This window comes from Ixodes scapularis, unplaced genomic scaffold (assembly GCF_016920785.2).
Source record: "Ixodes scapularis isolate PalLabHiFi unplaced genomic scaffold, ASM1692078v2 PGA_scaffold5__190_contigs__length_132052651, whole genome shotgun sequence".
Lineage (NCBI taxonomy): Eukaryota > Metazoa > Arthropoda > Arachnida > Ixodida > Ixodidae > Ixodes > Ixodes scapularis.
This window is the reverse complement of record NW_024609880.1, coordinates 72,426,256-72,438,550: the sequence shown is the minus strand read 5'-3', so window position 1 is coordinate 72,438,550 and position 12,295 is coordinate 72,426,256. Positions and strand designations below refer to the sequence as shown.

At 44.4% G+C, this 12,295-nt stretch overlaps 1 protein-coding gene across 1 annotated transcript; it reads left to right on the top strand.

Moving 5' to 3' along the window:
* The first annotated feature begins 4,908 nt into the window (after positions 1–4,908).
* Positions 4,909–5,762, top strand: LOC120838639 (defensin-like). The gene is made up of 3 exons (XM_040208646.3): positions 4,909–4,963; positions 5,071–5,133; positions 5,638–5,762. The coding sequence occupies exons 1-3, from the start codon at positions 4,909–4,911 to the stop codon at positions 5,760–5,762; spliced, it is 243 nt and encodes an 80-aa protein (XP_040064580.2).
* Positions 5,763–12,295: the final 6,533 nt, after the last annotated feature.

Genomic DNA, 12,295 nt, shown 5'->3' with positions numbered 1-12,295 from the left:
CTTTTTTGAGTAATTTTTACATGACTGGCTGGCACTGCCAGACCATGTCGTCTGTATAACGAATGATCTGAGGAATCTTTGTCATGTATAATGCGAGAAATGCGCATTGGATCGCTTGCATGGTGTCTCCAAGTCGCTTAAGTTCATGCATGTTCCTTAAATGATCGATCCCAATGCCGAAAAATAAGCGACTATTCGTCCGTCGGCGGCAGGGCGAGAAATGTTGTCGTTAAGAACGCCACCAGAAAAAATGGAAGCCATTTACAACTCCCTGTCATGCCGCATTAGAGCGCAGCTCTTGAAGAGCAGGGGGGAAAGGTACCGAAGGGAAGGTATATCCTTCCTCCCTCCTCCTCACCTCCTCATCTTCTGTGCTACTTCTCCCTCCGAGCTGCGGCGCCGTCGCCTCACGAGGGTCACGTGACCTCACGGGGGTCATGTGACGTCACCGGGGTCACGTGACCCCTATGAAATCACGTGATGATGACGTCATCGGTGACGTCACCAGTGACGTCAGAGGTAATGTCATCATCGCTAGTGGCGTCATCAGTGACAATGCAGATGACGATGACGTCATCCGCGACGTCACTGATGACGTCATCAGGGACGATGACGATGCGGATGCCGATGATGTCTTGAGTGACGTCACGCGTCCCAAAATGCACCGCGCGGTTACGCCGACGGCGACGGCGACACCGCTCAAGCCGGAAACGGGCAACTAAGAGCTGCGCTCTAAAACGTTCCCTTTTGGTTGGGAATCCTCCATCGTTTTCAAAACTGCCGGTTTGAAAGCTCTTGCTTTCTAACCGGTAGTTACGTTGCGCAAGCGCTCTTTCGATGAAACAATTCTTCAAGTCACGTGTTGCCCTCGCTCGTGCCAGGCTGAAGTTGACCTTACTCTAATTTTGAAAAAAAAAACATTCAGTTGTCTGTGATGACACAGTCGTATTATCTCTGTAAGGCGTTCTCCGGCGACAGGCATCGCGAATCAACACGTGATCAAATCACCAATAAAGGCTGTAAGCTTCTACCTGCGATCCTTTTTTGCTTTTTACTTAATAACTGTGACGAAATCATTGGCGGCCGCTTTAGCGGTGCCAATTAAAGCTCCTTGAATTGTTTGTCTTTACAAGTATACCTTAAACGTGTCATTGAGCCCTTGGAAGCAAATCGCTGCGATGCACTGAAATGCGCTGAAATGCGTAGCCTTCGGAAGCGAACGGCGAAAGAGCACTCTCTCGTGAGTCGGTTCTTCCGCGTTCACACAAGGATGGTTAACGGTACTTGTAAAAAACGCAAAGCGTAAATATTATCACGGGGCTTTAGTGCCTGATACTCCTTAGGAATCCCTTTTTTCGCCTCTACGGGTGTTTTCGACCGTTATTCGAGGGTAAACACAATCGTTTAAGTAAGACAATAAGCTGAGTGCAACGAAAAGTTTCACAAAGTTGCCTTTAGGTGGTGCATTTACGATACTCAAATTGCGTAAGCCTCGATTTCTCCGGAAAAATGCAAGAAAAGAAAAACATTTGTTTGTTCAATGCGTGGGAGTAAAAGAGAACCAAACAGCCGGGTTGACGCTGATATTCACATGTCCTCTACGACACACGCTGGAATCTTCAAGATGTCCTTTAGGGTAATCAGTCATCTCTCCGAAGGTTTTAAGTTTATGTGTCATGTGGTGCCATATGTGAATCGCAGCACCAAACCGACTGTTGGCTTTTGTTTTCCTCCCGTACCTCCACCCCCCACGCCCGCCTCCCCCCCCTACCCCCCTGCCCCCCCCCCCCCCCCAACAAAAAAATAAAAAAAAATTGCGGGTTTTTTTATGTACGAAATTTTTGTGTGACATATAAAATACTTAAAGACATCTTTTCCTAAACATTTTATTTCACTAAGCTGATAAGAATTTTTATACAATATATTTGGTTACACCCGAATACTGGTCGTGTTCCCCGTACTAAAACGTGCCGCCGCGTTAGTTTTTAAGAAGTTTTGATTCTTTTAAAGGGAGGGAGGGGTGTTTCCACATTGATTGCATACTTATTTGGCCCGTTTTAAATTCTGGAGCTGTGGGACTGTCCTCGGATGCATAGCGTTACCAGCGCAGCTCTGGCAACATACCAGCAATATCCCTTTTTATCGTCCCCTGCAAGCTCGTTGTGCTTGCCAACGTCCCTCAAGGAGTAAACTTAGAGCCAGTCTTGTACACGTTACTAAAAAAAAAAGTAATCGATTACAATTACTATTACTCTTGGCTAGAAAGTATTAAGCTTAGATTACTTGATTACTCGACGGCAAAAGTAATTGGACATTACTTAAAAAAGTAATCGTTACTTTTCCGATTACTTTATTGTGTGAAGACACATCTTTAGCGCTCATAACAATGAACCACTTCCAACCAATATTTGAAGAAGAAAAACTGGCTCCCTCTTCGTGGTCGTTGCACCTTCACAATGCGGACACAAGCATAAAATTCGTTTGAAGACGTTTAATGATTTGGGCGTTCGCCAGTGTGTGTGTGTGTGGGGGGGGGGGGGGGGGGAAGGGGGGGAGCGGAGGGTATTCTAGAACTTGTTAAGCTTGAGCAAGGGTTGTCGCTCAAAGTTTGCGTCGCTCATTTTATTATTCATATGTGGATGAGCTCGCATGTTATACAAAAGAGCAGCAGCTCCAGGATTTGAAACGGATCATGTGTAGTATCCATTAGCGGAATAGATCGCCCCTACCACTTCTCAACTCGAAACATTGCTTGTCACGAAGGCCACGTAGAAGAAATAGGGCACTATTTCGACTGTCCTTGTTATATTTTGCATCCGCTTTTGGCATTCTTCGGTTCTGGTTCTCCTACGGGCTGCGATAGGTACCCTCAGCAGGATTTTTAAATTTTTTTATTTCTGTTTGTGTGTGCGTGAAGGGGCTAGTTTGAACGAAGGACTCACAAAGCTACATTCTGCTTCCTCAAACTTCGCCCTGAATGGCCTTTGTCACGCACTGTGGCTTCCCTGGTGCTTCCCACTCCCAGTCCCAGCTCGAAAACAAAACAAAAGACGGACATTCCACAAAAATTGTACATAGAATGAGATTGACTTCGTTCCCTACAACTTTGTAAAAAATCTTTCTTTTTTCCGTTCGGAAAAAAAAAGAAGCAAATTTTATTTTTGTCATCTCATAAAAAAAAAAAAAAAAGGTGTGTGCCCGGGGGGGGGGGGGGGGGGGGGGGGTCCCTTGGACAAATAGTAATGGCTACAAGTAATTTTATTACTTGTAATGCGTACGGTGCAAGTCTGCTTAGAGCCTTCGTGCTGCCGACCTGGCTATGACGTAATCGCACCGGACGACAAAACGCTTCCATCTAGCCGTCCTTCTGTCAACCACTACGCAATGCCGGGGAAGGGGCAAGTTGCGTGGGAGTTGATACCTCCCCCGGACGCCTGACGTTGACATCGTGTCCGTTACGTGGGAAACCCAGGCTCAGCTACTGGCAGCGTTCCGCTTAACTTCAGACACAGCCACGGGTATAAAAGCGCACTAACGCTTGGAGCGCCTAGAAAGCTTTTCCGCCTCTGCGCACAGCAAAGGTAAGACAACCTTTGTGAGCTTTACTGCTGGACGACCGATTTGCCTCTCCTATGAGAAAGAAAAATGCCTTGTATTTCATATAATATTAGGGTTATGAATGCCTTCTATTGGGTCTCGTTTATATAAAAAAAATTGCAAATGCCTTTTATTGGGTGTTTGGGTATCAGTGTCCCATTTATCAAAAATTATCTCGGTACGCTCTTTTTATAAAAGCAATAAGCAACGTATCGCAGCTGGTGTATGTTTTAGACCAGGGGTGGCCAGGCTGACCCGGCCTACGAGCCGCCAGCAGAACCACGAAACTTCCAAGAGCCGCGGGGGGGGGGGGGGGGGGTGGGGGGACAAAATTTTGTCATATGGGCTAAAAACAAACCTCGACCTACTTTCAATCAATCCGAGTCAAAAGAACTCAAAGTGTACGTAAGATAGCAGTAGCATAAGACTACCAAACCGCAACCTGTCTTTTGATGTAAAACGCGTTCCATTTCTTCATTTGGGGAAGTGCTTGTGTGACCGGGAGGGAGGCGCGGAAGTGGAAGGGGGAGGGGGGGGGGGGGAGGGAGGGAGCCGCGAGCCGCACTTTAACACGCGAAAAGCCGCATGTGGCTCGCGAGCCTCAGCTTGCACCACCCTTGTTTTAGACAAACGTTGTTTTGCCAAAATGGGGTCAAATACTTCAGGTTAAATCATTCGAGACGTGCCCCTCTGTTAAGCACCATAAGAGTGCTTCAATAAGCTCACACCAAAACTTTATATGTACCTTTTTAACATATTACTTGCCGTAATAGCTCCTGGAGGATGATCTTCAGGAAATCTTGGGAATTCTGAGATGTAATTTGTTTCTTTTAAATGCCAGTATCAAATGAAAGGACGTAAACGTTAAATATAATAGTTCGATCTCTTCTTTAATGAATCCGCCTCTCGCGTCTTCATTATAAAAGTTGTCAGCGGTTGGTAAAGAATTTGCTAAAAAAAAGGAAGCCTAATAAAAAAAAAGTGATCCGGTCAAAGAGCACATTTAAGAAGAAGGTGGAAAACCTGAAAGAATAAAATTATGTTTATTTTATGGTTTTATTTTACGTAGGAGCAAAACCATCCTGTGAAAGTTTTTGTCTATCCGTTCCTTCCAGGTGTTTATGACTTCGTGTTCCATTTATTCATCAAAAAGCACGTCTTCGTTTGCTCTGTTCGATGCAACATTAGTCCAGTGCCTGAACACTTTGACATTATTTTCTATAATCTGTTTTTATGTCATCATGAGTTCGACTGTTCTACTTGTTGCAGTGAATCTTGCTTCAACTGAACCTGTGGTGGCTACTAGGAATCATGAAGGTCCTTGCCATCTCGCTTGCCATCTCGCTTGTTTTTTTGCTGATCACTGGTAAGCCCTGGCTTTAAAAAAAGAACTCATAATAATAAGAAAGAGATGTGCAACAAAACGTGGGGGGATGATAAAGATTACAATGTCACCTTTTTGTTTTCTCGAAGGTCTGATCAGTACATCGCTGGCTGAAAATGACGAAGGAGGAGAAAAAGAGCTTGTTCGAGTTCGTAAGTATAGTTATAAATATATATATATATATATTTAAAAAAAACTTAGCGTGCGAATGAGATAATGTCTGTGTATGCTCTTTTTTAATATTATTCTGTTGAAATAACAAAGTGCTTACCTCGTAACTTAAACGCAATTTTCAACTTGTCAAGGTGTTCACTCCCGGCACGGTATTTCGGTGCAATAAATGTAGGAATTATTTAAATTATGAATGAAACTAGTAATTAAATCTATTTATTTATTTATTTATTGACTTGATTTATGAGCATTACGTAAGGGAGATGCATCTTACAGTTACAAAAAATATAAACAACAGAACCAACAGGTGTTCAAGGCCAACAGTGCTGGTGATATATTATTAATATTTTTTCCGTGAGAACTGTAACGTTTGGAGAGAAAAAAGTTTCTTAGAGGTGATGCCGAGCATTTCTGCGCCGAATTTTTGCAAAAAACGGGCAAATCATAACCCATTTTTGAAACAATTGATTTTCTTTCATCTACAGGCCGCACAAGTTACCACTGCCCACACCGGCAAGGTAAATGCCATCGTTACTGCAGGAGCATTGGGCGCAAAAGAGGCTACTGCGGCGGTTTTCGGAGAACGACCTGCATCTGTGTCGAGAAATAGGTTCCAAATCAAAGAATATTACGTCAATTCATATAGCTGAAGAAAATTGACTTCCGCAGTCTCTTTACTACAATTCATGCGCTGGACTCGACGAAAAAAGCTTCCATTCGACGCACGTGGAGAAGATAGCTGAATTCACGTTTGACAGCGCTGAAAAGAGAACTGTTATTTCGCGAGCTATGTGAGAGTTATAAATAAAGCAAAGAAATAATATTTGTAGTTCTTTTTACCACATATGCGGCTCGAATCGGTAAACAAACGTGTACACGTCTTGAACATGATGGTAAACCTGAGACTGGAGTAGGAAAAGGAAAAATCAAAGGAGACAAAAAAAAAAAGAAACAGGCAACGTCTCAAATTCAGCTAAAACGTTTATATCGTGCACGCCTTATATACCAAGTGTCCAACTTAAAAACCAAGTCTCCAACTCCAGCCCCAGTCTCAGGTTTACCATCATGTTCAACTTACACCAGCTCGCATGTGCTATGACTAATTTTTCGTTACACGTCTTCTTCGCCTTGGCATGAGCACATCAAGACCGATACCTTGATGTGACTGCAATATACAGTCGGATCTCGTTAATTCAAACTCAAGGGGAACCAAAAATTTGTATGAATAAAGCAAAGTTTGACTTACCGGGAGTTTTCTTACGTAGACATGCATAGGATGGGACCTGCATGTTAGTTTGAATTATCCGGAAGTTTGAATTAAAAGAGTTTGAATTAACGAGATTGGACTGTACTATAATCACCGACAAGGTTATAATGGCAAGGCCTCCCCAGACAGCTCATTCATTTTGGTCCGTTGTCTTCCGCCGTGCTTCGTCAGCGTGAGAATGCTCAAGGCTTACGGGATGCCGAAGCACTATCGAAAGCGTGCGTTGGAGGCGGGACAACTGACGCTCCTCCCTACACTGCTCATTATGTATGCTGCTCAAAACCAGTTTTACAAGGTAACCTAAACTAGTAGATGTGAAGTGATAACACACGATGGGATACACTTAAAGGGATACTGAACCGAAATTTGGATTTCGCAAAGTGAGGCTGCAAAAGTATTGAACCGGACACTACAAGCTCCAAAACATCACTCGTGCATCAATATTTCAAACGGATGGCCGTATTTTTTGGAAAAGAAGGGCGCGATCAAGCGAGTTCTTTGACGTAACTGTGCTCCGGGAGAATTTGAGAATAAGGAGAAGCGGCCTCGCTTCTCTCCTCCTCGCTTCGGTTCACATGCTCCACGGGACGTAGCGAGGAGGAAAGGGAATGGGAGTCGTGACGTGCCTTGTCTCGTCGGCCTTGTCGGCCGGGCTCAGTCGCGCACTTCTTTCCCGAAAAATACGGCGATCCGTTAGATATATCGCCGTATGAGTGATATTTTTTGGTATTGCAGCTTCCCGCCTATCCGCCCGGCCTTGTTTAGTGAGCTCGAAATTTCGTTTCAGTATCCCATTAAAAAAAAAAAAAAATCGGTCTGTTTTTAGGTGCTACACTGCAGACCATTGTACTCCGAAACGCGACAGCATATCGACGTTTCTTTGATGAAGGCAATATTCCGCCGATTATATTGGAACGAAGATCGTTCGCCCACTCAGCTCTTGGTCGCTATGGCAAAAAACCACCTTGATTATTTTTTTATAGCTAAATGTTGCTCTCCTTTTTCCGACGTCTGATAGGCTAACGTCTGTTCAGCGATGTCTCTCTTCAGTTCATTCCTTTTTTTCTTGAGAGTCGTCGTGAAGACTTCCAGAAAGCGTATGTCTTCTATCATAGGATGGATGAACGAATGAATGAATGCCCTTAGTATTGAGCGGTAGTTTGCGGCACCTAGCCTAGAACCATTCACACTCTTCCGCTTTATTAAAGTTGCGTACATATTTTGTCTCGTTGTTTAATTATCTACCCCTAGCACTTACTCGCGTATTATCACGCTTCTTTACCAAACTTTAGACTTTCCGTTTGCGCTTGTAATCATTATATTCCTCCGTTCTTCCATCCTCGCCAGCAGGATCAAGTTCTCTGTCCCAGATCGGCTACCTTTTTAGGAAGGGCAGAGGTTCCAAGCCCCCCTGCCAATCAACACCGCAAACAGTTTTGTTGTCCGTGTGTCCGCGCTTTGTCGTCTACGTGTCCGCGTGCTATATTCTGGAGCTGCGCCTCTCACTGATTTTGCTTTCCTTTTTTTGTTGTTGTTTAGCTTCCTTTTTTATTTATAGACAAAAATATACCCAAATGATCACTTACATCAGTGATTATTATACCAGATTTAGAATCTCACTTATCGTAGCTTGTAATAAAAAGATACAGTAGTGTCGATGATTTATTTATTTATTCATGGTACCTTAAAGGCCCAATTAAGAGAATTACATGAAGGGGGGGGGTACATTCAGGGTAAGTATCAATGAGAACAAAAAAATAGAAACAAAGTCAATAAAAAAACAACACACACACACACATACACACGAGAATTACCACATTCAGTGGTATTTCTCGTTGGAGCCGTTATCATATTCACACATCCTCCTGTTTGGATCAGTGCGTCGAATAGCATTGATTTGTTGTCTCAAGTAGCATGTTAATATTAAAGTCACCTCCCAGAATTATGTTTTATTTTTATCGCAAACTCTAAAACATAATCTAAATAAGCAGAAAAAGACATACACTTCCACTTGGTGGACGATAACACACTGCTATATTACTCTGTCTTATCAATAACGACGACATCTCGTAGTCTTTATCAATGTAAGAGTAATCTGTAATCATTTCACAGGAAATTTCTGCCTTTATCATGCTTGCTACGCCCCAGCCTCGGCTTTCTGTGCGGTTTAAAAAGTAACAGTCATATATTGGTTATTTTACAACGTAGTGTCGATGATTCTAAGGACGCGAACCACTTCTTAACGGCAGCCACGAGCGAGAGTTTGATGTTTTGTACAGCCCGCCGGTACAGTCCAAAGATGGAGAACGGCCACCTCCCAGTTTGTCATCTGCTATACTCTGTTTCACCTTATGATGTACCGCAGGAAAGGCTGCAAGCGCGACCTCTTTGCTCTAGGGCACACCTCGACAGCACAAGCTCTCGTCCGTTAAGAGTAGCTCCCAACGCTATCAGCTCGCGCTTATAGCCTTGTCTGCGGTACAACATAAGGTGAAACGGAGTTAGCGAAATCGGGCGCATGCCCTCTCTCTCGTTTTTACCCCTCCGAACCTGCTGAACTTCCCGAATGTGTGGAGAAGGCCGAAGAAAATGGCACCGCCCTCAGAGCGCTGAATGAAATGGTCTATACACCAACTCATGTTTACAAATGAACCCGAGCGCCCCTAGCGGACACCACCGGCGCCGCGCATGCACGATGGGGGTGTGGGCAAGAAGCTCGCCGATCGCCCATAAACAAACCATTGAAATGCGATGTTGTCGGGGTCGGTGTGAGTCCCGCTGCCCTTTTTCGCCTTCGAATTGTAGGTTCTACGTCTTCCTGGCGATGTCCGACGACTTGACCGGCCTCAGCGAAATTACCGAGGCTTGTTGCACCGCAAAACTTCGCGTGAATAATGTGACATGCGGCGATTCATTCCGCGTGGACGCCGCAGAATGTACGCTAAAGCCTGATTCGTATGATGAGATTTCGCTCGCAATTTTCAGTCGGGACATCGATCGGGCTGCAAAAGCGTGAACCGTAGCTGAGATGGTCGACGCCGATGCTGAAAATCTCAAGCAGAATCGGAACAAGTGAATAAGGCACAACAAGTCGGTGATGGCCACTGGTATTAATACATTTTTTTATCTACGGTTTATATCCTCAATAAATATCGAGCCTGCTGACCAACCTTCAAACTTGAGTATTTTAAGGCCTGCACTTACTTCTTATCGCAAGTACCGGGCCCACATTTGGTCTACGGGCCGATGTCGTCTAAAAGAGCAGACGACAAGCAGAAACGTTTGAAAGAGCAGACGGCAGTTCGAACAGTCAAGCGGCCCTTCTGAACTTGAAGACGCACTGAACGTAGTCCGCAGGTGGTCCGTACAACTTCGCGGTTTTTCGCCGTTCATGTTAGAACAAAAAATAAATAAATCTGATAACCAGAAGTATCCGTGAATTCAATCCCAAGTGCTTCCCGCTCAAGCAATCGTGGTCCGACGGCGTCTAGTTTTCCCTTTTCACGGCACATATCCACCATCTCGGACGAACCGAGCACATGAAATTTGGCCTTCCAAACTATCTCGACTCTTAGTACAGCCCAAGTCGCGGCGTTTTGACGAGAAGGCAGGTTCTTGTCAGGTTCCTTTCAAAACAACGCAGGAATACACGTCTGGCATGACACTTCTGCCCACAGCCCCAGACCGGAAGCGCGACCGACGCGCCACCACCACGCCGGGACGTAACAGAGATAAGTTCGTGTATACGGGCGCTTGCCGCTGGCTCAACTGTATCTTGGGTTCCATTTTGGTCGTCGCGCAAAATATAGTTTCATTTAGCTGAGAATTGTACGTGTCAAGGGTTAGTTGTCCATCCAAAATCGTGAAAGGAGGGATTGTGAAGTCCTCGGTCAGAAATGCTTTGAATTGGTCCTGCGTGCATTTTATTCGGATGGCGGTTCAAAGACAGCGGAAAAGATTGAACAATGCACAGTACGCTGAAAGTTTCTTCAAATAGCGATTAGAAATGATTCTTAAAGGCAAAAAAGAAATATAGGAAGCCAACGTCAAAAAAGCGGTTAGCGGTGAGCCCTCAATTGCTTTCATAAACTCTCTCGTAACTTGTGCAGTTTGGGGCATCGCACTGCGCATGCGCGTTCATGCACCTTAAACTAACACTCTATTATGTGGAACAACGTTTCACTTAGCACGAGAGGATCACAAATCAAATTTTAGGTAAGGAGGCTCCGGTTGTACGTAATAGGAGGCCCGAGATACAAACTGACAGGGACGCGAATTTGTGGCCGCTTGTGCTCGCGTACCCCAACTCTGAGCACGAGTAGCGAATACTTGCTGTGTCGAACACAGAGATGAATCTTGGCCTAAAACTAGACTTGTGCCTATCTTAAATACTCTACTCTAGATACTGTATTTAAAAAAAATGTTGATAGTATTTTGGTAGCTTGCAAATACATTTAGTCTAGAGTATTCGCTACTCCATCTTTATTACATTTCTCAGTATCTCGTACTCAGTACCTCAAATTCATTTCGCAATCTTGTAAAAACATTTTTGCATGAATAATCTACGTAACTAGAGATCGTCAAACTCCAGGGCAAAGCTGAACCGATTACAAAATTGGAGCCAAGTGAACAAACACAAAACAGGAAGCAAGGCGCGAGCAAAACGCAGTCTCCAAATGCCAACTGAAGACGAAATAGATAGCCCCAAGTACGCCCGCCTCTATGTGTCCTCTTATTTTCCTGTCGACTCTCCTTTCGTCTTTTTTTTTTTTTTTCGGGCTGTTTTTGAATTGCACGTTACACTTAAAGGCAGCAAAGTGCTGGTGACGTGATCCGGAGTTTACACTCAGACCCCACTTTCTGTCGGGAGCTAAAGGATTGTGACGCCAACGCTTGGTACAATCACGTTGAACCACTTTCGGAAATCGCCGGTTCAGGGGGTTCCAGTATGAAAATTCGCACACTTTCATGCTACCACAGGCACTTGCTCGGCCAAAGATTCTTGGCTTTACTGAGCTGCAGTGACCTATACTCGTCTTCTCAAAGCTCCTTATGTGCCTATTGTGACTTGACGTTTGTTTTGAAGCTCGTTCAAAAAGAGTTTGTTTCTTCTCCTTCCTAATGCGCGAATTGTTATGGGTTCTGATTTTGGAATCCTGACCATCTCGACCTCAGTGCATCAAGAATTGTTTGAACTGCTAGAAAATGGGGCAGGGCAAAGGGGTTATGAGCACTTTTGTGGACATTCTCTTCTGTTTCCCTCTTCACCTTTCTAATATTAATTTGTTTAGAGTTTGAAGGCACAGGTGCTCTTTGTTCCTTTTGTCTGGGGGGACGACGTACTCGCTCTTGGTTGTTAATCAGCGGCAGGGTCTCCTGTCATTCAGTCAATATTTCTCCTGAGCGTGCACGTGTGTCCTTCACTCGTGTACTAATCACAAGTATGGCTGCCTGATCAGCATCGAATTCGGCTGATATGGATGCGTAATGCCGGAGTGCATGTCAAGTCCCGCGAACCGCGGGGGTCATCTACGTACTTAAGGCGAAGTGCGTGATGACTCGAGATAAGCCTACCGTCAAACTAAAGCGCGACCGGTGCCATTTCTGCAATACATGAGTCCCGTTTGTTCCTAAAATATTTTGGCACGTGTTATATTACATATCCCGAATTATTTCAGAGTAAAATTCAATTGCAGTAGCCAAGGCGCTCTTGAACTTCATAAAGAGGACTGTAAAATGTGGTTCTCAGAGAAGTAATCACAAATAAAGCACCCCTTTCTGACTTCTTAGCTTGCAAAACTTGCCAAGTATCTTTAAATGCTATTCAATTACTTTTTCAGAGTAATTGTACTTTACTCAAGGTAGTTCGTGCTAGA